Source organism: Podarcis pityusensis (genome assembly GCF_964106645.2).
Source record: "Podarcis pityusensis genome assembly, chromosome: 13".
Taxonomy (NCBI): domain Eukaryota; kingdom Metazoa; phylum Chordata; class Lepidosauria; order Squamata; family Lacertidae; genus Podarcis; species Podarcis pityusensis.
This window is the reverse complement of record NC_138038.1, coordinates 50,803,535-50,827,772: the sequence shown is the minus strand read 5'-3', so window position 1 is coordinate 50,827,772 and position 24,238 is coordinate 50,803,535. Positions and strand designations below refer to the sequence as shown.

At 49.6% G+C, this 24,238-nt stretch overlaps 3 protein-coding genes across 3 annotated transcripts in view; 2 read left to right on the top strand and 1 right to left on the bottom strand.

The window, feature by feature from the left end:
* The window catches only part of LOC308462339 (uncharacterized protein), a 73,681-nt gene that overhangs the window by 23,044 nt on the left and 26,399 nt on the right, over positions 1-24,238 (bottom strand). The window lies entirely within an intron of this gene.
* Positions 56-24,238, top strand: part of CNTROB (centrobin, centriole duplication and spindle assembly protein) — a gene marked incomplete at its 5' end in the record, with an annotated part of 33,810 nt that continues 9,627 nt past the window's right edge. The window contains 11 exons of the mRNA XM_080980092.1: positions 56-397; positions 480-573; positions 2,342-2,420; positions 4,232-4,397; positions 10,039-10,155; positions 12,395-12,511; positions 14,049-14,147; positions 14,621-14,836; positions 20,404-20,550; positions 21,662-21,795; positions 23,390-23,515. Coding sequence (XP_080836218.1) covers positions 56-397; positions 480-573; positions 2,342-2,420; positions 4,232-4,397; positions 10,039-10,155; positions 12,395-12,511; positions 14,049-14,147; positions 14,621-14,836; positions 20,404-20,550; positions 21,662-21,795; positions 23,390-23,515 — 1,637 coding nt within the window. The remainder of the gene's footprint in view (positions 398-479; positions 574-2,341; positions 2,421-4,231; positions 4,398-10,038; positions 10,156-12,394; positions 12,512-14,048; positions 14,148-14,620; positions 14,837-20,403; positions 20,551-21,661; positions 21,796-23,389; positions 23,516-24,238) is intronic.
* The window catches only part of GUCY2D (guanylate cyclase 2D, retinal), a 70,312-nt gene continuing 59,404 nt past the window's right edge, over positions 13,331-24,238 (top strand). Inside the window, exon 1 of the mRNA XM_080979645.1 lies at positions 13,331-13,541. The gene's annotated coding sequence lies outside the window, so the exon portion shown is untranslated. The remainder of the gene's footprint in view (positions 13,542-24,238) is intronic.

The following is a 24,238-nucleotide window of genomic DNA, read 5'->3' as shown; positions in this document are numbered from 1 at the left end:
TGCAGCCTGGCCGGCTTGGGCAAAGGCTTTGGAACTACCACCTCCAACTGTACCCATGGCCGACAAGAGTGCCTGCAGGACTTTGAGCTCCTCCATCCACAGCGAGGATCTTCTGAGCGACATGGAGCTGCTGCCACCCTCGGCTCCTGCCTCCCCAGGGCAAAAGGTCCCTTCCTCTCAGGCGGGCACCCCCTATACCTCCCAGGTGACGGCACAACTCTATGCCTCGCTGCATCAGAGCCGGCAGGCTGAGGCTCAGGCCCGCTCCCACCTGGAGAACCAGCACAGCTTGGGTCTCTCCAGGGAAGCGGAGGCCCCCGAAGTAGATCTGGACACTCTGGCGGAGGAGCTCAGCCACCGACTCTCAACCAGTGTGGAGGCCAGCACCTACAGGAAGGTGAGGAGGAGAGGTCATGTGGCTGGGGAGAGGCTGGAGACGCAGGATAAAACACCCAGGCCTCTTTCATTCTCTCCTGCAGGGACCTGCCGTCGAGTCCCGCCACATCTCTGAGATGGAGAACGTGCGCTGCCATCTGCAAGGCATGCTTCGTGGGTCCAGGGATGCTGCTCATGGTGAGAGTACCAAAAATTTTGTTGTCGTTTAGTCGTGTCCGACTCTTCGTGACCCCCTGGACCAGAGCACGCCAGGCACTCCTGTCTTCCACTGCCTCCCGCAGTTTGGTCAAACTCATGCTGGTAGCTTCGAGAACACTGTCCCACCATCTCGTCCTCTGTTGTCCCCTTCTCCTTGTGCCCTCCATCTTTCCCAACATCAGGGTCTTTTCCAGGGAGTCTTCTCTTCTCATGAGGTGGCCAAAGTCTTGGAGCCTCAGCTTCAGGATCCGTCCTTCCAGTGAGCACTCAGGGCTGATTTCCTTCAGAATGGAGAGGTTTGATCGTCTTGCAGTCCATGGGACTCTCCAGAGTCTCCTCCAGCACCAGAATCCAAAAGCATCAATTCTTCGGCGATCAGCCTTCTTTATGGTCCAGCTCTCACTTCCATACATCACTACTGGGAAAACCATAGCTTTAACTATACAGCCCTTTGTTGTTTTTTTTTTAAAGAATATTTATTCCAATTTTAAGATTACAGAAAAAGAAAAAAGTAGAAAAGGAAAAACAAATCACATACATCCTACAAAAAAAAACAAAAACACACAGTACAAAGAAAGATACAAAAGACAAAAAATCACAATAAAAAAGTAACAAAAAATCAAATTAAACCATTAGAACCGTTTTCCCATTTACTTATTTCCGCGACTTCCTCTCACTTCTCTGCTTTGTATTCTAATTTGAATCGTATCTCCAGCAAATCCTTCTAACCTTCTTTTCATTTACTTATTTTAACATTCGAAAGTATTTAATTCTCCTCTATCTTTATTTTACACTTCATATTTACTTAAACTATACAGCCCTTTGTTGGCAAGGTGATGTCTCTGCTTTTTAAGATGCTGTCTAGGTTTGTCATTGCTTTTCTCCCAAGAAGCAGGCGTCTTTTAATTTCGTGGCTGCTGTCACCATCTGCAGTGATCATGGAGCCCAAGAAAGTAAAATCTCTCACTGCCTCCATTTCTTCCCCTTCTATTTGCCAGGAGGTGATGGGACCAGTGGCCATGATCTTCGTTTTTTTTGATGTTGAGCTTCAGACCATATTTTGCGCTCTCCTCTTTCACCCTCAATAAAAGGTTGTTTAATTCCTCCTCACTTTCTGCCATCAATGTTGTGTCATCTGCATATCTGAGGTTGTTGATATTTCTTCCGGCAATCTTAATTCCGGCTAGGGATTCATCTAGCCCAGCCTTTCGCATGATGAATTCTGCATATAAGTTAAATAAGCAGGGAGACAATATACAGTCTTGTCGTACTCCTTTCCCAATTTTGAACCAATCAGTTGTTTCATATCCAGTTCTAACTGTAGCTTCTTGTCCCACATAGAGATTTCTCAGGAGACAGATGAGGTGATCAGGCACCCCCATTTCTTTAAGAACTTGCCATAGTTCAAGCCCCTTCGCCACGGCAAGGCAGTGATCCACGAAGGGGGTACAAAAAATAGGATTTAAAAAAAGCTTTTTGTGGGGGAACATGGTCCAACCAGACATCCCTTTGGAGAGGCTCCCCTAATCCTGGTCCTTTTTACTCACTTCCCTGCATGGCACACTTCCACTGCCACCCACCTCTTGATCTCTCATCTCACCCCTGAATCTATAGCAGGTTCTCTCTAGCCAGCCTCCCAAGCAGGAACACTGGAAGTGGCCTTATACCAAAATCGGAGCCGGTTCTCCCTTCACCCCCAAAGCTGCTTCCGACCTGCAGACAACAATTTCCCCCCTTCTGCCTGCAGGGGATGCTGTGGCACTGCGGACTTTTGAGCGGAAAGACGATGACTCCTTTGAGAGTGACAGCACGACAGCCTTGCTCAAGTAAGTTCATCTCAGGACATGAACAGACTTCCTAGGGCTCTGGGCAGCGGTTGGTGTTTTTTTCTAAAAAGAAAAATAGGTGCTGCTACGCTGTGGAAGGCACAGCCTCTTGGAGGTGCTTTAGTGCAACCCTTTGCGCGCCAAAGCACATTCCAGGAAGGTGCCTGAGGATCATAAAAGTCATGCCAGAGCAGAGGCATTTGGGCAGAAGCGGCGGCAGTGAGATGGTGGCAGGGAAAAAGAGGTAGCAGTATGCTATACTGATGCGTACCGACCGAAAAAAGAGCATTTGCTCTGGGTCAGTTGCTATTGTAGCCTTGAGGGGTTCCTGCTACACAGCTCTTCCCAGCCAGAAGCAGCTTCATCTCAGGAGACAGATAAACAACCCTGTTTAAGCTCTTGGGTGAATTTCAGATTCTGTTGAGGAGCCTTGATGTCTCGCCACATGCTGTTTTTTTGAAATCATTGGGGGCCTTTGACAACCGTGGCTTAGTTTGCATGCTACACAAACCTTGGTTCAGTCCTGAGCCTTGGTAATGTGCATGAGTTTCTGATTGGTTTTGCTTGGTGCATGTCATGAGAAACCATGGTTCAGTGTTGCATCCAGACCAGAATTCGCTTCTCTGCTTCCTCACACATTTGAAGGATAAATGGAGGTGCCTTCCCTTTAGCTAGGGTAGATGATCTCATACAAAGCTTCTCTTTGGAGTCCACAGTTCTAGAGAGCAGAGGTGGAGAACTGGATCTGGCTGGTGGGCCAGATCCCTTAACTCCACTACCCTCTGCAGGTCACCAACTTATCAATCACGTGACATCACAGTGATGTGATTCCCCAACCCCCGGGCTAGCATAGAGCGTGCACCTCACTTTGAAGCCCTGTGGATCAGCTTTAAAGCACCACACACAGCTGTGCCAGTCCCGAATATCAGCTGTTCTTGCATAGAGCAGCGCAGGCACTTAAGCACCAACAACCAGCTGGTTGTCACGGCTTCACAGCGCGGCCATGCAGGCATTGCAGGTGCGCCTGATTTGCAGCGCCTGCAACCCCCCTTTTTTTGGCTCAGTCCTGCCTGTACCTGCACCTCACATTGTGAGGTGGAACAGGTGGGCAAGGCTTGGCCAAAGAAAGTCCTAAAAGGTAAAGGGACCCCTGACCATTAGGTCCAGTCGCACACAACTCTGGGGTTGCGGTGCTCATCTCGCTTTATTGGCCGAGGGAGCCAGCGTACAGCTTCCGGGTCATGTGACCAGCATGACTAAGCCGCTTCTGGGGAACCAGAGCAGCGCATGGAAACGCCGTTTACCTTCCCGCCAGAGCGGTACCTATTTATCTACTTGCACTTTGATGTGCTTTCGAACTGCTAAGTTGGCAGGAGCAGGGACCGAGCAACGGGAGCTCACCCCGTCGCGGGGATTTGAACCGCCGACCTTCTGATCGGCAAGTCCTAGGCTCTGTGGTTTAACCCACAGCGCCACCCATGTCCCTAAGGCCCAGCTAATGAGGCCTGTGGGCCAGAAGTTACCCACGGTAGAGAAATGCAGAGACCCCAGTGTAGGAGCAATATTGTAAAAGGAGGATCAGTAGACAGACGACAGCCCTTGGGGTGAAAGGCCAGGAAGTGGTTCAGCCAACCCTTAAATGTTGAGAGAGAGCAGGCTCTAGAACTCCTGGGTCCTTGTCTTGGCGTCTTGGGGATAGAAGATGCCAGAAGCTAAAGAGTAAGAGTGTCAGAAGGGTGGAGGGATCGATTGTGGTTGGTTTTGAAGGAGCCTCTGTTGCCTTCACGTCGCCTTTCCGTTTGTCCCCTTAGCGCCAGGCCCCTGCAGGAGGTCTCTCCTCCTGGCTCCCTAGCCGGCTTCGAGCAGCTATTTCCCCGCTACACCAGTCTGCGCTTGGGCCAACTCCGTGAGCACCCGCCATATGCCGACTCCCACCTGCTGAAGGACTCTTTGGACAAGGAGCAGGCCCGGCGGAAGGTGAGTGGCACCTGACAGCTGTGGAGCCTGCCTGAAGGATTCACAAAGGATTGTGGGAGAATGAGGGAACGGGTGGCTGCTAGGCCTGGGTCTGCCCTGTCCTCTTCTCCCCCCAAATTGCTTTTAAAAGTCATATTCTTCCCCTGAAACAGTCGTTCTCAAAAAATTTTCTGTGGGGCACACTTCAATAATAATAAAATTAATAGTAATAACAATTACAATAATAAGAATATTTTTTTATTATTTATACCCCGCCCATCTGTCTGAGTTTCCCCAGCCACTCTGGATGGCTCCCAACAGAATATTAAAAATGCTATAAAATTAAAAACACGATGAACAAATAAAAATTTGTTCATGCCACACTGAATTTTTTATTGATAAGAAATTCATTGGAAAATGAAAAGATCACAATTAGGAATGTCCTGAGTATCATTTGGATCTTCTTGCTTTCATTTTGGAAAGATATCTATCCATATTCTGCAAAAATGTATTTTTTGATGCTATACTATACTACACTGAAATGTTTCTTTGATTGTCCTCAAATCTTCCTGCCACACTTGCCATCCTCTCCTGCCACACCCTCTGAGAACCATTGCCCTAAACAAAGAAATCCAACTGTTTGAGGATTTCTTTGCCGGGGAAAATGCTCCACGCAGGCCGGTGTTTAGTAAAAAACGCAGCCTAGTCCATTGGCCCAGCGGCCTCACACCCCCCCCCCTTCTCACCTGCGCCTCTCCTAATTGCCAGGATTACTGCTTTGCATTAGGCAACCAAAGAGGCTTGAAGGATGGACCAGTATGGCTGGAGGGGGGGTATGAAGTAAGTGTCATGTGACCTGCGACTTTAAGTAAAGCTACTCGGACTTAGCCGGTATCATGGCCCATAATGAGCTTTCTGACCTTCCAGCCACGTGCCCCCCTACATTCACCTTCAACATGGGCAGAGTTCCATGGGCAGTTAGGAAGACGGGATCAGGGCTGCAAGCTGCGGTTGTTGCTGAACTGTAACCTCTTCACGAAAGAAACCAGGAGTCCTGACTTCTCTGGGGAAAGGGATAAGGTCCAGTAGATCTGCTTTTCAGCAGCCCCTTCCTCTCAGTGGATCGCAATGCTGGAAGGGGCGACAGCCGTATCCCTGATATGTGTCCAAACCGTGCAGAAAAGCCTCTGCTTTAAAAGCGCACCACCTTTGGGGTCAGCCGGTTTCACCATCAAATCGAGGCTGCGTTTCCCAAATATGCAAGGAAGCGACGCTTGAGTTTGTATGTTTGTGTCAGCCCTGATCTTCAGCCAAAGGGAAGTGGAGCTGAACTTCCGGAGATCTTCAGAGTTCTCTGTGGCCCCTTTTCTTCTCCCACCTCCAAAAAGCTTGCCACGTAAAAATATATTTGGTGGTTTTTTTGTTTTGTTTTTTTAAAAAACCAATTTTATGCAAAATCAGCAAGAGGCCATGAGACTTTGCTTTGATTTCCATGATTTAGGATGCAGAATGTGGCTCCGTTCTGGGGCAGAACTTGAATCTATTAAGCTTCACACAGCCTGTATAGCCCTAGACATGACTGTATACTTGCGACACCATAATAACTCATCTAGAAAATAATAGCTCCAGCTTCACTAGCATGGATATGGGTACCTGCTTTTTTCACAACAGGTGGGGAATATCCACTCTTTCCCCCCTCTTTAAGCTGGGGTGGACAGGCTAAAGTCTTTGGGTGTGGTTTACTTTCCCTGTTGGGTTTTGGTCTCATTAGTTTCCAGTGGCCCAGCAATTAGTTTTCAAAATACAAGAGTGCCTAACAGAATCTTGCGAAGGGTGAAATCATTCCTCACTTGTGTCAGCTGCTCTGGAGTCGGCTCTCATGGTCGTGAATATATGAAGTGCCTTTCTGGATGGGCCGAAGCCCACATAGTGCAGCATCCTTTGCAGATAACCTAATAAAAACCTGCCAGATCAGGCCAGCTCTCATCTAGTCCAACATCCTGTTCTCACAGTGGCCGACCAGATCATAGAATCATAGAATCATAGAGTTGGAAGAGACCACAAGGGCCATCGAGTCCAACCCCCTGCCAAGCAGGAAACACCATCAGAGCACTCCTGACATATGGTTGTCAAGCCTCTGCTTAAAGACCTCCAAAGAAGGAGACTCCACCACACTCCTTGGCAGCAAATTCCACTGTCGAACAGCTCTTACTGTCAGGAAGTTCTTCCTAATGTTTAGGTGGAATCTTCTTTCTTGTAGTTTGGATCCATTGCTCCGTGTTCGCTTCTCTGGAGCAGCAGAAAACAACCTTTCTCCCTCCTCTATGTGACATCCTTTTATATATTTGAACCTGGCTATCATATCACCCCTTAACCTCCTCTTCTCCAGAAGATCCCACAGATCCCTGTGGGAAACCTGCAAGCAGGATTGGAGCACGGCCACCCTCCCTTCCTGCGATTTCTAGCAACTGGTATTTGCTTCCTCAAATTCTGGAGGCAGAGCACAGCCATCGCAAGCCCTCTCCTCAATGAATTTGTCTAATCCTCTTTTAAAGTCATCTAGGTTGCTGGCCATCGCTGTCTCCTCTGGGAGGGAGGTCTGTAGTTTAACTGTGTGCTCCTTTTGTCCATCCTAAACTTCCGACATTCAGAGACCTGCTCAAGGGGCAGCTCTTAGGCTGTGCAAAAAAGGCACAGGCACCTCATTTGTGCCCAACCCTTGCTTTTAATCCACTCTGCGGTACATTTTAAAGGAGTGTTCTCAAGTACCCACTCTTGTCATTGTTGTCCTCCTGCCCTCCAGCCTCCTTCCAAACCTGCAAACAGAATCCTGCCTCCATCTGGTTCTCCTCTCTTGTCCTAACCATCTTCCGGAGGACAAGGGAGCGGAGTGGGTGGTGGCGATGATGAGGGAAGGAGGCCAGCCCTGACCAGGAGGAGGCGCTGGCGTGCCGCAGACCCAGCCCACGTGCCGGTGGAACAAGCCTGACCTTGGTGATGCTGCTGCCGAGCGCCTTGCCCGGCTTTAAGCTGCTTGCTGGGGTGGGTGGAGGGCTAGCCGGCCCCCTCCCGAGGCTCAATTTAGCCCTCTAAGCCTATTAGAGCGCAGGAGCCTGCTCTGCCTGGCCCAGGTGCTGCCGGGAACCCAAAGTAAGCTCCAGGGCTCTGAGAGCTGCTCCAGAAAGTCCTGGAACTTCCTGGGAGAAATATTCTGGAGGACTCAAATCTCGGCCTTTCTGGGAGGCAGGTGGGAGTGTGTGGGTGAAGCGGCTTCTGTCCCATTGCGCTGCCCATGCAAAGGAGTTACCGTATTTTTCGCTCTATAAGACGCACCAGACCGTAAGACGAACCTAGTTTTTGGAGGAGGAAAACAAGGAAAAAAATATTCTGAATCTCAGAAGCCAGAACAAGAAGAGGGATCGCTGCGCAGAGAAAGCAGCGATCCCTCTTGCTGTTCTGGCTTCTGGGATAGCTGCGCAGCCTGCATTCGCTCCATAAGACGCACACACATTTCCCCTTACTTTTTAGGAGGGAAAAAGTGAGTCTTATAGAGCAAAAAATACGGTATGTCCTTTTGAGCAGCCACTGAACACCAGGGCTTACTTTTTAAAAGAGTATCCGTTGCTCACTCGTGACATGAGAGCTTTCCCTCCTTCTTGGTCCCAGCGCAGCAAGGAGAGGCACCCATCTATTAGGGCTTTTTTGCTCTATGCTTGAGCCCCAACACACCCACACACCCACACCCCACTGAATACACTTGGAACTCTCGTTCCTTGGACACCCTGGGCTGATTCACGCCAGGCTACATTTCGGTGGCGCATTTGCCACAGGGTGGTCCCCGCTGTATCCAAAACAGGTGCCCCACCGTTCAGCTATGGCCCCCTCTCCCCCAAGAAGTGCCCGGCCAACCTAGGAGTCAGACTCAGGTCCGCAGCATGACAGGCAGAGATGCCAGTCCCTCTGCTACAAACACTGCCTGTAACACAGCGTTGTGATAAGCGTGTCTGGGTGGGAGGAGAACGGATTACTCGCTGGGACGTAGCAACTTGCAGTGGTACTGCAGGAAGGCGCTTTTGGTAGAAGCGGGTGCAACATCTCAACGGACGTCCAGCTGGCTAAAAGCAACTCCAGTCCACGTTTAACGAGGGCTGGGAGTATATTGTGACACTGAAAAGTCATATGAATTGGGCCCGGACAGGTCTGCCTTGGGAAAGCCTTCCTGATTCAAGGTACCCAAGCCCAAGAAGCCCCCTCAGTGGGGCTTGAGGGCCACTGACTAATATCTTAACAGATGGGCAGGTCCGCCCTGAGATGCAAGTGATACTATCGCTGGCTCTCTTCCAAGCCCAATTAAACACATTTTTATTCGCCCGGGGTTTTTTGTTTTTTGTTTTACAGGGGATTGGTCTGCTACGAGTACTATAGCTGTAGTACTGCTGAAGTTGGATCTGCCAAGTCATAGATAGCTCAGCTGCAATTCTTTTTTTTTTTTAATTAAAAAATAATTAAATACATTTTATTAGTATTTTCCACACAACAACAACATGAAAAATATCGAAAAATAACAATACACAACACACAAAAACCAACATTCGAAAAACTAAAAAAGCAACAACAACTAAAAAAAGCAAAACAATTCATATCTTACAAGTTAATAATATAAACACTAAAAAAAAAAAAGAAAAATGTTTTGTTTTGTAGCTCAGCTGCAAATCTGTTGTTTTGCTGAATTATTATGATTGCTTTAAATACTGATTATGCTTATCTGTATTGGGGGGGGGAGTTTCTGGGAACTGGCATGAAGTGTTCCCTGATGCTCATCCCCATTAACAGCCACTGGACCCAGATGTGGGCAACAAGATCTGGCCACTGGCCAGAGCATTATTCCCCCCCTCCATTTGGCCCAGCATGATGGGCAAAGGTACAGCCTACAAAGCTCTGGTCAATCAGCTGACTGTCACCTCTTGCAAAGCCCTGTGCCACAGATCAGCTGATCAATGGTGCCTGGAAACGCCCCCATGGCCAAGCCAGGTCTTCACCTGCCCCGCACCTGACATCAGGTGGGAGCAGCTGGACCAAATAGGGAGGCCTGGTGGGTCTCATCAGATTCACAGGCCAAAGAGTCCTCCTTGCTGCCCTAGGCTAACCCAAGACAGCCAAGTCTGGGGCAGGATGGGGGAGACTGTTTCCTTCCAAACGGTTTGCTCATGCAAACCAGGCAGAGCAAGGCTTGCTTCTGTCTGCCGCAGAGGGGACTTATTCTGCTCTTGGAGGCAGAGGAGAACTCCACTTCCACTGAGCAGGGTGCTCCGTGTAGGACAGGAGAGAAGCAGCGACTGAACACCTGTATTTATAAGAGGATATAAACAGGGCAGAAGTAAGGCATGGCCTCCTGAATAATCCCCAGGACTGGCTCAGGTCCCGGAAATCTTCATCTTTCATTTTAGCTGTTAGGGGTTTGACTGATATCAAAGTTTCCATCGCTCAGGACTGTGGGGGGGGGGGGGGGAGAACCTAGAAGAATGGTGCATCAGTGGGGGTCCTTGGAAAGGACTTGAGTTGCCCCTTCCGCAAGAATCATTTCCTCCTACCTCCCCTAGCCCAAATGCTTCACCCTTCCCTTCCACAACCACTGAATTCCTGACCGCTTCCTCCCACCCAGCACTGCGAGCGGCACATCCACGCCTTGCAGAATCGCATCTTGGAGCTGCAGCAGCAGCTGGCCGTCGCCGTCTCGGCGGACAAGAAGAAAGACAGCATGATAGAGCAGCTGGATAAGGTGAGCCTTCGACACGACAGGTGGGTGGGTGGGTGGCCGAGATGCCCAGAGACAGGCTGGCCCAGGAGCAGCAGCGGCAGCAGGTGGGTTGGAGTTGGAGCATCATTGCTGGAGCCATGGGGAGTCCAGGGCATGGAGGCAGGAGGCCTCTGAATAGAAGTGACTGGGGACTGCAGGTGAGGAGAGTGCTGCTGCTGCTGCTGCTGTGGTCAGGTCCTGCTTGTGGACCACAGTGAGAAGAGGATGGTGGACTAGATGGGCCTCATCTGGCAGAGCTCCTTTCAACATTTTTACATGTAGCAGCTGCTGGTCTTAGCAACTGCAGGGAGGGCAGTTCTTTACAATCTTCTGACCCCTGGGGTGCAGGAACCTTTGGTCCTCCCAGCTGAACTACAACTGCCACCAGTCCCAGCAAAGCACAGCTCAATAGTTGGGGGAGATGGGAGCTGCAGTTCAGCAGCGTCTGGAGGACCAAAGGTTCCCCACACTGGCAGTAGCTTCTCCCTACCGCAGCCCTGAAAGCTACACTCTTTTTAGCAAAGCCTGATGACTGGGGCTGTTTCAAAGGCAGAACTTGCAGCACCCACCCAGGTCAACAACTTAGCCCATTCATTCATTCATTCATTCATTCATTCCATTTCTAGGCCACTTTCGACTCGCACACATATCACAAACCAGCTTACAAACAATAAAGTAGCATCACAATTGCAACATGGATCCTATAGAATAATTAACGAATCCTCAGTAAAGCAATTGCAAATCACCAGCGAAATGAGGACCTCCTATAAAATGCTGTTAACAAAACAGCTAAAAAATACGCAAAATGGCAGAGCCACAACAAAGGTCATATTATAAGATTCACAAAGCCTTACAGCTCTCATTATCCACAAAACAATACAGTGGTGCCTCGCAAGACGAAATTAATCCGTTCCGCGAGTATCTTCGTCTAGCGGTTTTTTCGTCTTGCGAAGCAACCCTATTAGCGGATTAGCGCTATTAGCGGTTTAGCGGCTATTAAAGGCTTAGCGGCTTAGCTGCTAAAAGGCTATTAAAGGCTTAGCGGCTTAGAAAAAGGGGGGGGAAAGCGAAAAAAAAATCTCAAGACTCGCAAGACATTTTCGTCTTGCAAAGCAAGCCCATAGGGAAATTCGTCCTGCGAAGCGCATTGAAAACGGAAAACCCTTTCGTCTAGCGGGTTTTCCGTCTTGCGAGGCATTCGTCTTGCGGGGCACCACTGTATTGTTGTTTAGTCGTTTAGTCGTGTCCGACTCTTCGTGGCCCCCGGGACCAGAGCACGCCGGGCACTCCTGTCTTCCACTGCCTCCCGCAGTTTGGTCAAACTCATCTGGTCGCTTCGAGAACACTGTCCCACCATCTCGTCCTCCGTCTTCCCCTTCTCCTTGTGCCCTCCATCTTTCCCAACATCAGGGTCTTTTCCAGGGAGTCTTCTCTTCTCATGAGGTGGCCAAAATATTGGAGCCTCAGTTTCAGGATCTGTCCTTCCAGTGAGCACTCAGGGCTGATTTCCTTAAGAATGGATAGGTTTGATCTTCTTGCAGTCTGTGGGACTCTCAAGAGTCTCTTCCAGCACCAGAATTCAAAAGCATCCATTCTTCGGCGATCAGCCTTCTTTATGGTCCAGCTTTAATATTAACCATTAATATTAACAATATTAATATTAGCAAACTTGCAACCGAAAACAAACTAAGGACTGTCGAATTCACACACACACACTTTCTTCATACTGCAGAGGTGCCTGTTGCATCCCAGGCTTGAACAAGGATCTCGGGTGTTTCCCAGAGAGCCCCTCTGCCTTGCTTGCTCTCTCAGGATCATTGTACGGGTCTCAAAGGTACATTTGCTGTAGGCTCAGTGCTCTAGTCACCTCTGCATATAAAGGAAACAAGAACAACCCTCATAGTGAGCATTTACCTCTGGAATGGAATTGAGCCCCCAGCTGCTTGTTGGTCATTTCAAAACAAGCCCTATGCAAGCAAGCAAGCAAGCAAGCAGTGGTTGAGTCCAGGCCAGAAAAATGGCCTGCAGAGGCCAGTGTAGGATGTGGCTTCCAGGGGACGGAGGGGGAAACTGACTACAGTTTCGACAATACACCAGTTCTCTCTCACTGCCCAAAGAGTGAGGGATCTCTTTACAGCTGGGGAACCCCCTGGATCCCTGCCGGGGCGGGGGGGGGGGCAGGGAAGACAGCCAGTTGAGCCTCTCATTCTCCTTTCCACAGACCCTGGCCAAAGTGGTGGAGGGCTGGAACCGGCACGAGGCTGAGCGAACGGCGACGCTACGCAGGCTGCAGACGGAGAAGGAAGGGCTTGAGCAGGCGCTGGGGAAACAGAAGGAGGTGGGGTTTTGGGCCACGGATCTCAGCAGGGCAGCAAGAGGGTGGGGTTCCAGCTTCGCCCATCGGCAGGCAGGCGCATGGGGCCACCAGGAAATTTGGAGAGAGGCACTCTGGTGGTGCTGTGGGTTAAACCACAGAGCCTACGACTTGCCGATCAGAAGGTCGGCGGTTCGAATCCCTGCGACTGGGTGAGCTCCTGTTGCTCAGTCCCATCTCCTGCCAACCTAGCAGTTCGAAAGCACCTCAAAGTGCAAGTAGATAAATAGGTACCGCTCTGGCGGGAAGGTAAATGGCGTTTCTGTGCGCTGCTCTGGTTTGCCAGAAGCGGCTTAGTCATGCTTGCCACATGACCCAGAAGCTGTACGCCGGCTCCCTTGGCCAATAAAGCGAGTCGGCCAAAACTGGACCTAATGGTCAGGGGTCCCTTTACTTTTACCTTTGCATTTTGTAGCTGCGCTGGATCAACTATGAGGCAGAATGGGGCAGCCCCCTCCCTGTTGCTCTTGTACACAACCTCCCCTTTTTTCTGTGTTGGTGGTCAGAGCTACATATGTCACACAGGACCCTGTGCTTGTCGCCCGAAGCTCTTCTCTGTGTCCCTCTCCCCGAGAGGTTTGGTGGGTGGCAACACGAGAACAGGCCTTTTTGGTGGTGGCTCCCCAAGTGTGGAATGCTCTCGCCCGAGAGGCTCACCTGACGACATCATTATGTCTTTAGGCACCAGGCAAAAACATCCTCTTTTACTCAGTCCTTTAGCCGTTAAATAATCTAGGGGGGGGGGACTGTTATTATGCTTACAGTGGTACCTCTGGTTACATACTTAATTCGTTCTGAAGGTCCGTTCTTAACCTGAAACTCTTCTTAACCTGAAGCACCACTTTAGCTAATGGGGCCTCCCACTGCTGCCGCGCTGCGGCGGCGCGATTTCTGTTCTCATCCTGAAGCAAAGTTCTTAACCCGAGGTAATATTTCTGGGTTAGCGGAGTCTGTAACCTGAAGCGTATGTAACCTGAAGCGTATGTAACCCGAGGTACCACTGTACTTTATCATGGTGCTTTTTATTATGCCTTTATCATTGTGCTCCGTAAAATGTGTTCTTAATGTTCTACACCGTCCTGGCGTCTTTTGATAAAAGGTCTATAAATCAGAATAATAGTAATAATAATAATAGGCTCAGGGGCTGCTGAATCTCTCCCATTGAGATTCGCTCTCAGTCAGGTTGACGTCTCTCTCGGGGATGGGCTAAGGGGGGGGGGCACCATCTTGCCTTTTGCTTCAGGCAGCGAAATGTCCCAGGCAGGCCTGGACGGAACCAGCAACCCATTACCCCAGGTCTAGGAAGGATAGAATAGAATTTTATTATTACGGTCACAGACCAAAAGCCCGGTAAGGTATCTTTGGGGGTGGTTATTATGGTCACAGACCAGTTCTGGGTCACTTACAATATCAGGAAAATCATAAAACACAATGGTCTAGGAATTATGCGGCTGGGGGCCCTCTCTGTCTTTGGGAAATGGCTAACTCTTCTTTCCTACAGAAAATCTCGGAGGTGGAAGAGCGCCTCTCACAAGCCTTGTCTGCCCTCAGCCAGGAGCAGCAAGCGGCCAATCAGTTCTGCAAGGAGAAGGAGGCTCTGGTAAGAAGCACCTTCCCTGAACCTTCCCAAGCCCCTGCTCCTGTGGGGTGCAGTCCTCTAATCCAGGGAGTACGCCCCATTGGGCTCAGTGGAGCTTACTTTTGATGAAGCATAGAATGGCCTCTCAGTGGCCCCTCACCTTTCCAGTGGCCCCTGCCCCTTTAATAGGAGTGCAGAAGAGGAAAACAACCCACACCTGCTGAAATTCTTCTTCCACTCTGCTATTAAAGGTACAGGAGCCCTGTCTTCTTTCTGCCCCCCATCATGTGGCTATGGGAGCTGAAAAGAGCCCCATTTTGGGGTGGCAAGAGGCTGCTGACTCTCAAACGCCAAGCGCCGTCCACAGGGAGTTGCCTGGCGCCTCCCATTAATGCCCTTCTCGGGGCATCGTTCTGGGCTCAGGAATTGGACCCACCGAGACCTTTCTCGCATCAGAGCTGACAAGTGCGCCCCGTCCCCTTCCGCCCGCTCAGGAGGAGGAGAGGGCCAGGCTCTCTTGCGACTTGGAGGAGGAGCGTCGGCAGGTGCGCAGCCTGGAGGCGGAGTGGAACCTGGAGCGCCGGCAGCAGGAGACCCTGCGGGCAACGCTGGAGGAGCAGCAGAAGGCATGGGCCCAGCGCGAGAGGCAGCTGGAGCAGCAGCAGCAGGTCCTGCAGGAGGAGAGCCGCTCCCAGATGGACAAGGAGAAGGTGAGAGAGTGAGAGGCTCCTCCCAGGCCTTCTGTTTTTTTTTTTTTTAAATAATATTTATTAAAACTTCAGAAGAAAAAGATTACATTAATAAGAAAAATAACAATAAAGAAAGAAAAATACAAAGTACAAAAAAGAAAAAACAGTTAAAAACAATTCCATCTTTTCATCGCTTCTCTTACGTTTACTTGTTTCCCGGACCTCCTCATACCTCCCTCTTTTGTATTCCAGTTCAATTTGTTAGCCCAGCAATTCCTTTCCCTCCTTTTTAATCCTGATCTTGACTCTTGATATATTATAACATTAAATTTTTACGTATTAAAAACCAATTTTTCCATATTCTTTTATACCAGTACAGCTAGAAACCACTTAACTTCAATCCAACATCATTCTAACATTCATTAATTTTGCAATATTTCTGTAAATAGTCTTTAAATTTCTTTCAATCTTCTTCCACCGACTCTTCTCCCTGGTCTCGGATTCTGCCAGTCATTTCTGCCAATTCCATATAGTCCATCACCTTCATCTGCCATTCTTCCAAAGTAGGTAGATCTTGTGTCTTCCAATACTTTGCGATGAGTATTCTTGCTGCTGTTGTAGCATACATAAAAAAAGTTCTGTCCTTCTTTGACACCAATTGGCCAACAATGCCCAGAAGAAAGGCCTCTGGTTTCTTCCTCCCAGGCCTTCTGAACCCCTTGCAGGGGCGGTTTCCCTCCCCATTTAAGAGCACAATCAAAAGCATGGGTAGGCAAACTAAGGCCCGGGGGCCGGATCTGGCCCAATCACCTTCTAAATCCAGCCCACAGATGGTCTGGGAATCAGCGTGTTTTTACATGAGTAGAATGTGTCCTTTTATTTCAAATGCATCTCTGGGTTATTTGTGGGGCCTGCCTGCTGTTTTGACATGAGTTGAACGTGTGCTTTTATTTAAAATGCATCTCTGGGTTATTTGTGGGGCATAGGAATTCGTTCATTATTTTTTTTCCAAAATATAGTCTGGCCCACCACAATGACTGAGGGCAGTGGACCGGCCCCCTGCTGAAAAAGTTTGCTGACCCCTGATCAAAAGCTTTGCCTCGCAGGCAGTTTCTTACACTAGAACCCATGGACGCCCTCTGAAGTTATTACCCATAGTTGCATTTAAATATATACATGGTTCTTGTCGCCAGTCATTGTAAATGGCATGGCCAAAGGAAATGGGATGTAGAGAGGTCAGCCTGTGACCGTTCACAGGAAACAGTAATTGATAACACAGACATTCTGGCATCGGCGTTAGCATTAGCAAATGTTAAAGTAAAAGCATCGTGCCAGTTCTATTAACATGTTCCGCTTCCTGTTGAGGGTGTTCCGTTTGTAAATTGAGTCCCCTGCTGGTACGGGAAAGCGCACCTTGGTTTAAGAACAGATTTCCGGAACAGATTAAGTTTGTAAACCAAGGTACCACTGTAGTTCGATTTTGGACAATTTAATTTTTTAAAAGAGAGCTGGTTGCAATCCTGAGCTTACTTGCTAGCAAGCAATTCTCACCAAATTCCACGGGTAATACTATTTTTATCATTTAAACAATGCTCATCAGTGTGCATAGGATGGCTCCTCCCCTCCTGAGCTTACAATATAAGCTCAGGCAAGGCAGCATCCTATATTCCTATCCCCTTTTAAATCTCTCCTACCCTCCCTTGGCCCTCTTTCAGAAAGACTCAGCCCCACCCCGGCTGTCCTACTCCAGACTCCTGCCTTCATTTTTTTACTGAGGCTGTAGCAGGCAGGCTCAATATGGAGAAGAGCAGCTAAATTTCTGGGACTGCTGTAGAAAAATAAGTAGGGCTTTGAGTACTTTATCAGTAGGGTTTCTTACCTGGCTGCTCAGCTGCAGTATTCCAGCACAAGAAAGGGCCACAGTCCTTCTGTAAGGAAACCCCTTCAGAAGAGGCGTGGCCTGTTTTGCCTAGTGGGCGGGGCTGACTCTGGCTCCACCTTCGAGCCATAGCCTCTTACCCGGAGCACAGAGGCAGGGGAGGCCTTGTTTGCCATGGAATCCCAAGGCTGGGAAGAACTACCACCCTATGGAAGAAATCCCCACCCTATGGAGGAAAAGCGCAGGCCGCGGCGGCAGCAGCCTTCCCAGTCTGTGAGTTGTGGGGTAGAGATGTCTCATTCTGATTTGGCTGTGTGCGTACGTGGGCCAGCTGTTACCTGCGGGTCCACGTCTAATCTTGGTTAACAGGACTAGGAAAGAACTCCAGCAAACAATATCCATGGCTCCAGATCTGGTTTAATCACACACACAAAAGCCCCTGCTGCTTTTGCTCACTTTTCTGTTTCAAGGAGCCCTTTAATTTTTAATTTTTAAAAAAATATTTTTAATTGATCAATTTCCACATAACAAATTATCAAACCATATAATCACATACATTATTTCCCCCCCCCTTGCCACCTCCCTCCCTCCCCCACCAAGGACTTCCCTCAGCTCCTCTCCCTGATTTCTCTTCACATATTTCCTCTGCATATTATAAAATTGTACAAAGACTTACATATCTATCCATCATGTTGTCAACCAACAAATTTGTGTATGTTTATTCAAAACCTGCCAAGGAGTCCAATTCATTTTGTTGTCTTTTTAAATAATTTGTAAAAAGCTCCCATTCCTCCTTAAAGTCACAGTTGTCCTTGTCTCGCAATTTGTAAGTCAAAGATATATTCCTCTATTTTACACATTTTTTCCTTCCCTTTCTTACGCAATTCTGAAAAGTATTTTACAAATGCTGCTCTTATTTCCATCATCTTGTCTGTGATCTTTAATTTTTAAGGTTTCTAGTCCTGAGTGATTCAGAGAAAAGCTTTAAAAATAGTCTGCTGCTCAGAAGCGGGATGCCAGCAAACGTCCCTCATCTGACTCTTGCGACTTGCTGCTCCTCTGTTGTGCCCTTTAATAGCTAAGGCAGGCCTTGCAATGTGTTTACTCCCTAAATGATTGTTTTGCCACCACTGAGAGCATCGGGTGAACAGCACCTGCTAGACTAGGCCAATGGTCTTCTCTAAACCTGCGTCATGTTGCTCTTGGTGGCCAACCAGGTGCCACAAGCAGGGTGTCGTTATACTAGCCTGCTTCCCCTTGTGTTCTGTTGCAACTAGTCATAGAATCATAGAATCATAGAATCATAGAGTTGGAAGAGACCACAAGGGCCATCGAGTCCAACCCCCTGCCAAGCAGGAAACACCATCAGAGCACTCCTGACATATGGTTGTCAAGCCTCTGCTTAAAGACCTCCAAAGAAGGAGACTCCACCACACTCCTTGGCAGCAAATTAGTCTTCGGAGGCAGCATGCTGTCTCTTAACCTGGAGGGGTTCGTTGTCGTGATCTGTGATCTTCAGATGAAGGGCAGTATACAAATTAGGTAGATAAATAGCTAGCCAGCCGTCATGGCTCATAGCCCTTGAATAGTCAGGGAGGGACCATGGCTCTGTTGCAGAACAGCTGCATTGGATGCAGAAGGTCCAGGATTCGTCCCTGGTGGCTTATCCTACAAGCATCTGGTTTGGCCACTGTGAGAACAGGATGGTGGACTGCGTGGGCCATTGGCCTGATCCAGCAGCCAGGCACTTCTTACATTCCTGTCTAGGTTGGGTTGTGAATGTCCCCTACCTGAAAGCTTGGAGAGTGGCTGCCAGTCAGTGTAGGCACCACTGCGCTAAATGGATCTGTGATCTGAGGCAGCAGCTTAGGGGAGGAGTGGGAAGGGGAGAGACAGGTTTGTTCCCACTCAGGATTTCCTTGTTTTTGCCAGTGAGGCTTCTGTGTGTGCCTTGTTCTACCACTTCACTGGCAGCGATTCATCGGGTAAAGCTTTTCCAAACACTGCGCCAGAGAAGGCAGTTGTTGGATTTCTGCCTCTTGGGTCATCCCTAAAGCCACAGGAGGCCTGCCAGGGGGAAAAACAACAACAGATGGCGCAAATTTAGATGATCTTAGGAACGCGGGTGGCGCTGTGGGTTAAACCACAGAGCCTAGGACTTGCCGATCAGAAGGTTGGCGGTTCGAATCCTCGTGACGGGGTGAGCTCCCGTTGCTCGGTTCCTGCTCCTGCCAACCTAGCAGTTCGAAAGCACGTCAAAGTGCAAGTAGATAAATAGGTACCACTCCGGCGGGAAGGTAAACGGCATTTCCGTGCGCTGCTCTGGTTCGCCAGAAGCGGCTTAGTAATGCTGGCCACATGACCCGGAAGCTGTACACCGGCTCCCTCGGCCAATAAAGCGAGATGAGCGCCGAAACCCCAGAGTCGGCCATGACTGGACCTAATGATCAGGGGTCCCTTTACCTTTTAAGTAGCATAAGAAACCATTTTGCTAGGAATAAAATAAAAGCCTTCACTCTTTTCTGCTACACTTCCTTGCTGCTGTAGTCAGCCTTGTAGTTCTGGATTCAGATTATTCCCACCTGTCATAGTCTAAACATGCCGTTTGTGATGAGCGGAAAGCCTTGGCAGATGATCTGGGAGGCTCCTGGCCTCTGCTTTGTTTGAGTTAATTCCTAATTCCTAGTTCTGCACAATATATACGCAGGTGGCCAGTCCCAAGTGGGAACAGGCTGGAAGGCGAAGCCGTCTTGCCTCTCTCCCCCTTCGCGACGAATAGCAAACTGATCCAGCTGCCGCGCAGATTTTATGTTGTTATTTTGCATGCAGCCATTGAGCAGGTTGCCCTGAGAGCCTTGCTTTTGGAGGGAGGGGCAGCGGTGAGAAGGGACTTCCCCAGGGGGACGGATCCTTTCCCTCACATTTAGGCAGAACCCAGGTTGCTTCAGAGTTGCCCTTGAAAATCTGGAACGGTTCAGACATGGCTTTCAATGGTATTTGTTGCTCAGGAGGATGCCGGCGGGGGGGGGGGGGGGAGGCACACAACACCGCAAGCTAGGGATGCAGTTGGGAGGCAGGCTTTGTGGGGAGATGGTGGTGGGGTGCTTGGAGTCTTGGCAGCTTCTTTCACCAGATGTCAAAGAGAACAGCAACAACAGCCCTGTTTAGGGAAGCTTTTAATGTTTGATGGTTTACTGTATTTTAATATTTTGTTGGAAGCTGCCCAGAGTGGCTGGGGAAGCCCAGCCAGATAGGCAAGGTATAAATTATTATTACTACTACTACTACTACTACTACTATCATTATTAGGTAAAGGTAAAGGGACCCCTGACCATTAGGTCCAGTCGTGGCCGACTCTGGGATTGCGGCACTCATCTCGCTTTACTGGCCAAGGGAGCCGGCGTACAGCTTCCGGGTCATGTGGCCAGCATAACTAAGCCGCTTCTGGCAAACCAGAGCAGCACATGGAAACACTGTTTACCTTCCCATCGGAGCGGTACCTATTGATCTACTTGCACATTGACGTGCTTTCGAACTGCTAGGTTGGCAGGAGCAGGGACCAAGCAACGGGAGCTCACCCCATCGCGGGGATTCGAACCGCCGACCTTCTGATCGGCAAGCCCTAGGCTCTGTGGTTTAACCCACAGCGCCACCTATTATTATTATTCAGTGCGTACCCTACTTCTCCTCCTCCTCACCCCTTGTCTAGGCAGTGGCCCAGCGCGAAGCTCAGAAAGCGTCCGACGCCCAGCGTGTCCTGGCCTCGGTGCAGTCGGAAGTTCAAGGGCTGGAGGCCGAGCTGGAGGCCATGCGCCGAGAGAGAGACAACCTGAAGATGGAGATGAGTTTGGTCAAGGTAAGGTGGGCAACCGGTCTTCCCAAGCGAGGGTGCTGCTTTTGCGGTAGGTGGGGGAACCGCAGCAAATATGAGAGTTCAGACATTTGGCACAAAAGGAAGTCCTCTTCCATGCAGTGCGTAAACTACGGAACTCCCTCCCACAGGAGGCGATGATGGGCACCAACCTAAAAAAGGGTTAGATAAATTCATGGAGGAGAGGACTACTGCTGGCCATTAGCCATGATGGCTATGCTCTGCCTCCAGACTGGGAGGCAGTAATGCTTCTGAATGCTGGAAGTTGCTGGAAGCCATAAGAGGGGAGAGAAGCTCTTGTGCTCAGATCCTGTTTGCTGGTTTCTCACAGGCATCTGGTGAAAACAGGATGCTGGACTAGGTGGGCCAAGATTGTACAGTCATACCTCTTGTTACGTTAGCTTCAGGTTACGTCTTTTCAGGTTGCGTCCCGCGGCGACCTGGAAGTACCGGAAAGGGTTACTTCCGGGTTTCGCCACTCGCGCATGCGCAGAAGCGCAAAATGACGTCATGCGCAGAAGCAGCGACCTGCGCGTGCGCAGACGCGGGTTGCGTTCTCTTCAGGTTGCGAACGGGGCTCTGGAATGGATCCTGTTCGCAACCAGAGGTACCACTGTAATTGAATTGTATGGAAGGAGGAGTTTTGATTGCTGCAGCTTTTCGCTGTGATTGCCAGTGGCGGAGCTCTGATGACGGACCTCACGTACCACTCGCCCAGTTATTGAGTTGCTATGGCTAATAACAACAATAATAAATTTATTACTTATACACTGCCCTTCTGGCTGGGTTTCCCTAGGCACTTAGGGTGGCTCCCAACAGAATATTAAAAACATAATAAAACATCATGGCAAAAACATGACTAATAAAGAATACTACTACTACTAATAATAATAATGTTACAGATACAGCAGTCCCGTTGAGCTGAGGTTGGTGCACGCACCTCTTTGATTCAAGGGCTTTCACCTTCAGCTGAAGTCTTTGTACCTGGCATTTGCAAGCTCCTTGAGGACTAGGAACATGTCAAGTCTTAAATGCAACACTAGAAGCTTGAAGTGACTGTCCCTTCCATCCCCACCCCGTCCCCTTTTGCACGTAGGCACGTTACGAGGCACAGAAGGTGAAGCTGGAGTCGGAGCTGAAGGTGGCCTTAGAGCAGCGGGTGACGGAGCGCATGGCTGAAGTTCACGAGGAAAGCTTGCGCCAGATGAGCAGCATGAGGGAGCAACACAGGTGGGGCAGGGCTCTAGGCCCTTCTGTGCCAAGCGCACCTCCAGCCAGAGGGAACCCCTGTCCTTAGACGCCAGCGCAGATAGCCAGCCCTCCTTCCTGGCTCTGGAGACGTGATAGAGGTTTATAAAATTATGCATGGCATAAAGCAAAGTCTCTCCCCTCTCATAACATTCAAAACGGAGATTTGGTACAAATAAAAGAAAGTACCGTATTTTTCGCCCCATAGGGCGCAAGTAGTTCTTTTGGGGGGGAAATAAAGAAAATAAAATTTATTTCCCCCCCAGCCCCCAGAACAGGCTGCTCTCCGCAAGCCGTGGGAGCCCTCCCACGGCTTGCGGAGAGCTACCCAAAGCCTGGGGCGCGACTGCTCAGCGCACCCCAGGCTTCGGGATAGAGGCAGCTCTCCGCAAGCCGTGGGAGCCCGGCGGGAACTCCCGCGGGCTCCCAAGGCTTGCGGATAGCTTCCTGAAGCCTGCATTCGCCCCATAGGACGCACACACATTTCCCCTTCATTTTTGGAGGGGAAAAAGTGCCTCCTATAGGGCGAAAAATACGGTACCTTTTCATGCAGTGCATAGCTGGAACTGTGGAACTCGCTCCCATAAAAGGCAGTGACGGCCATTGACTTGTATGGTTTTAAAAGAGGTTTAAACAACTTAAAGGAGGAGAAGGAGAGGGCTGTCGATGGCTACTAGCCATGATAGGTACGCTTGCGGGTTTCCCACAGGCAACGGCTACTTGTGAGAACAGAATGTGGAGCAGATGGGCCTTGATCTAATAATAATAATAATAATAATAAATTTTTATTTATACCCCGCCCTTCCCGGTTCAGAAAACCAGGCTCAGGGCAGCTAACAACTGATTTAAAACACTTAACTGATGCAACAAAAAACAGCATAAAATACAGTATAAAACGTGAATAACAATAAATTCAGAATTCAAAAATCAATTTAGGGGGGAAATGCATCCAATAAACATTAGATGATCACCAGGGCTAGCTGGCTGAATTAGTCCTATTTGGGCCAGCGAGGAGACCAGGGGAGAATTAGCTGTGGGATCCCAGAGCGGGTAATCTTCATAAAAAGGGGAGGGGGAGGGAAGGAAGGGGGAATAAAAGATCAGGCTAAGTTCAAGTTGAAAGCCAGGCGGAATAGCTCTATCTTACAGGCCCTGCGGATGGAAGTTAAATCCTGCAGGGCCCTGGTCTCACGGGACAGAGCCTTCCACCAGGTCGGAGCCATCACTGAGAAGGCCCTGGCCCTGTTGGAGGATAATCTGACTTCCTTAGGGCCCGGGCTCTTCTTGTGTTCTCTTGTTAGATCAAGCCAGCAACTGGCTTTATCTTGAGACAGGTGGGGAGGGGGGAAGAGCTTCCCCTTACTTTCATAATAAAGCCTTTTCCTAAGGTTCCCCGCCCTCAGTTAATGACTGTGCTAGGGAAACGGAGTGAGGATGAGTGGATTCAAGATGGTTCCTTCTCGAGCCCATCCCTGCCTTTTTCAAGATCCGCTGCTGCTTGGGGAGCCGTCAACGTCTTGGCTTTAAACCAGAAGTTCTTGTTTTCAGGGTCTGACCCCTTTCCTTCCCTTGGCAGGAAGCAGCTGCTGGAGCTGAGCAGCCACCATGAGAAAGAGCTGGCCAGCCAGCTAGCCCAGTTCAAAGCCGACCTGGCGGAGAGGGAGGAGAGGCAGAGGCACCTGGCAGAGGACTACGAGTGCAGGTATCTGGAAGCGGGGCGAGGGGGAGGTCTTTCTGGGGGTGCTGGGGAAGCTGTGTGTGGAGAAGGGGAAGGAGGGCTGGGCGGTGTCTGGTTTTCAACATTGCAATATATCACCAGCTAAACATTGTGGTATATCAATATATCACAATGTCTCAAATAAGGCTGGTACTATGTAGGGGCAAACAGGCTAATGCCCTGGCAACTGGACATTTAGGGGTCTGGTACATTTTTTACGGGTGGCGCTGTGGGTTAAACCACAGAGCCTAGGACTTACCAATCAGAAGGTTGGCGGTTCGAATCCCCGCAATGACGGGGTGAGCTCCCGTTGCTCGGTCCCTGCTCCTGCCAACCTAGCAGTTCAAAAGCACGTCAAAAAGTGCAAGTAGATAAATGGGTATCGCTCCAGCGGGAAGGTAAACGGCGTTTCCGTGCACTGCTCTGGTTCGCCAGTAGCGGCTTAGTCATGCTGGCCACATGACCCGGAAGCTGTACGCCGGCTCCCTCGGCCAGTAAAGCGAGATGAGCGCCGAAACCCCAGAGTCGGCCACGATTGGACCTAATGGTCAGGGGTCCCTTTACCTTTACTTTTATGTACAGTGGTACCTCGGGTTAAGAACTTAATTCATTCTGAAGGTCCGTTCTTAACCTGAAACTGTTCTTAACCTGAAGCACCACTTTAGCTACTGGGGCTGCCGCACCGCCAGAGCACAATTTCTGTTCTCA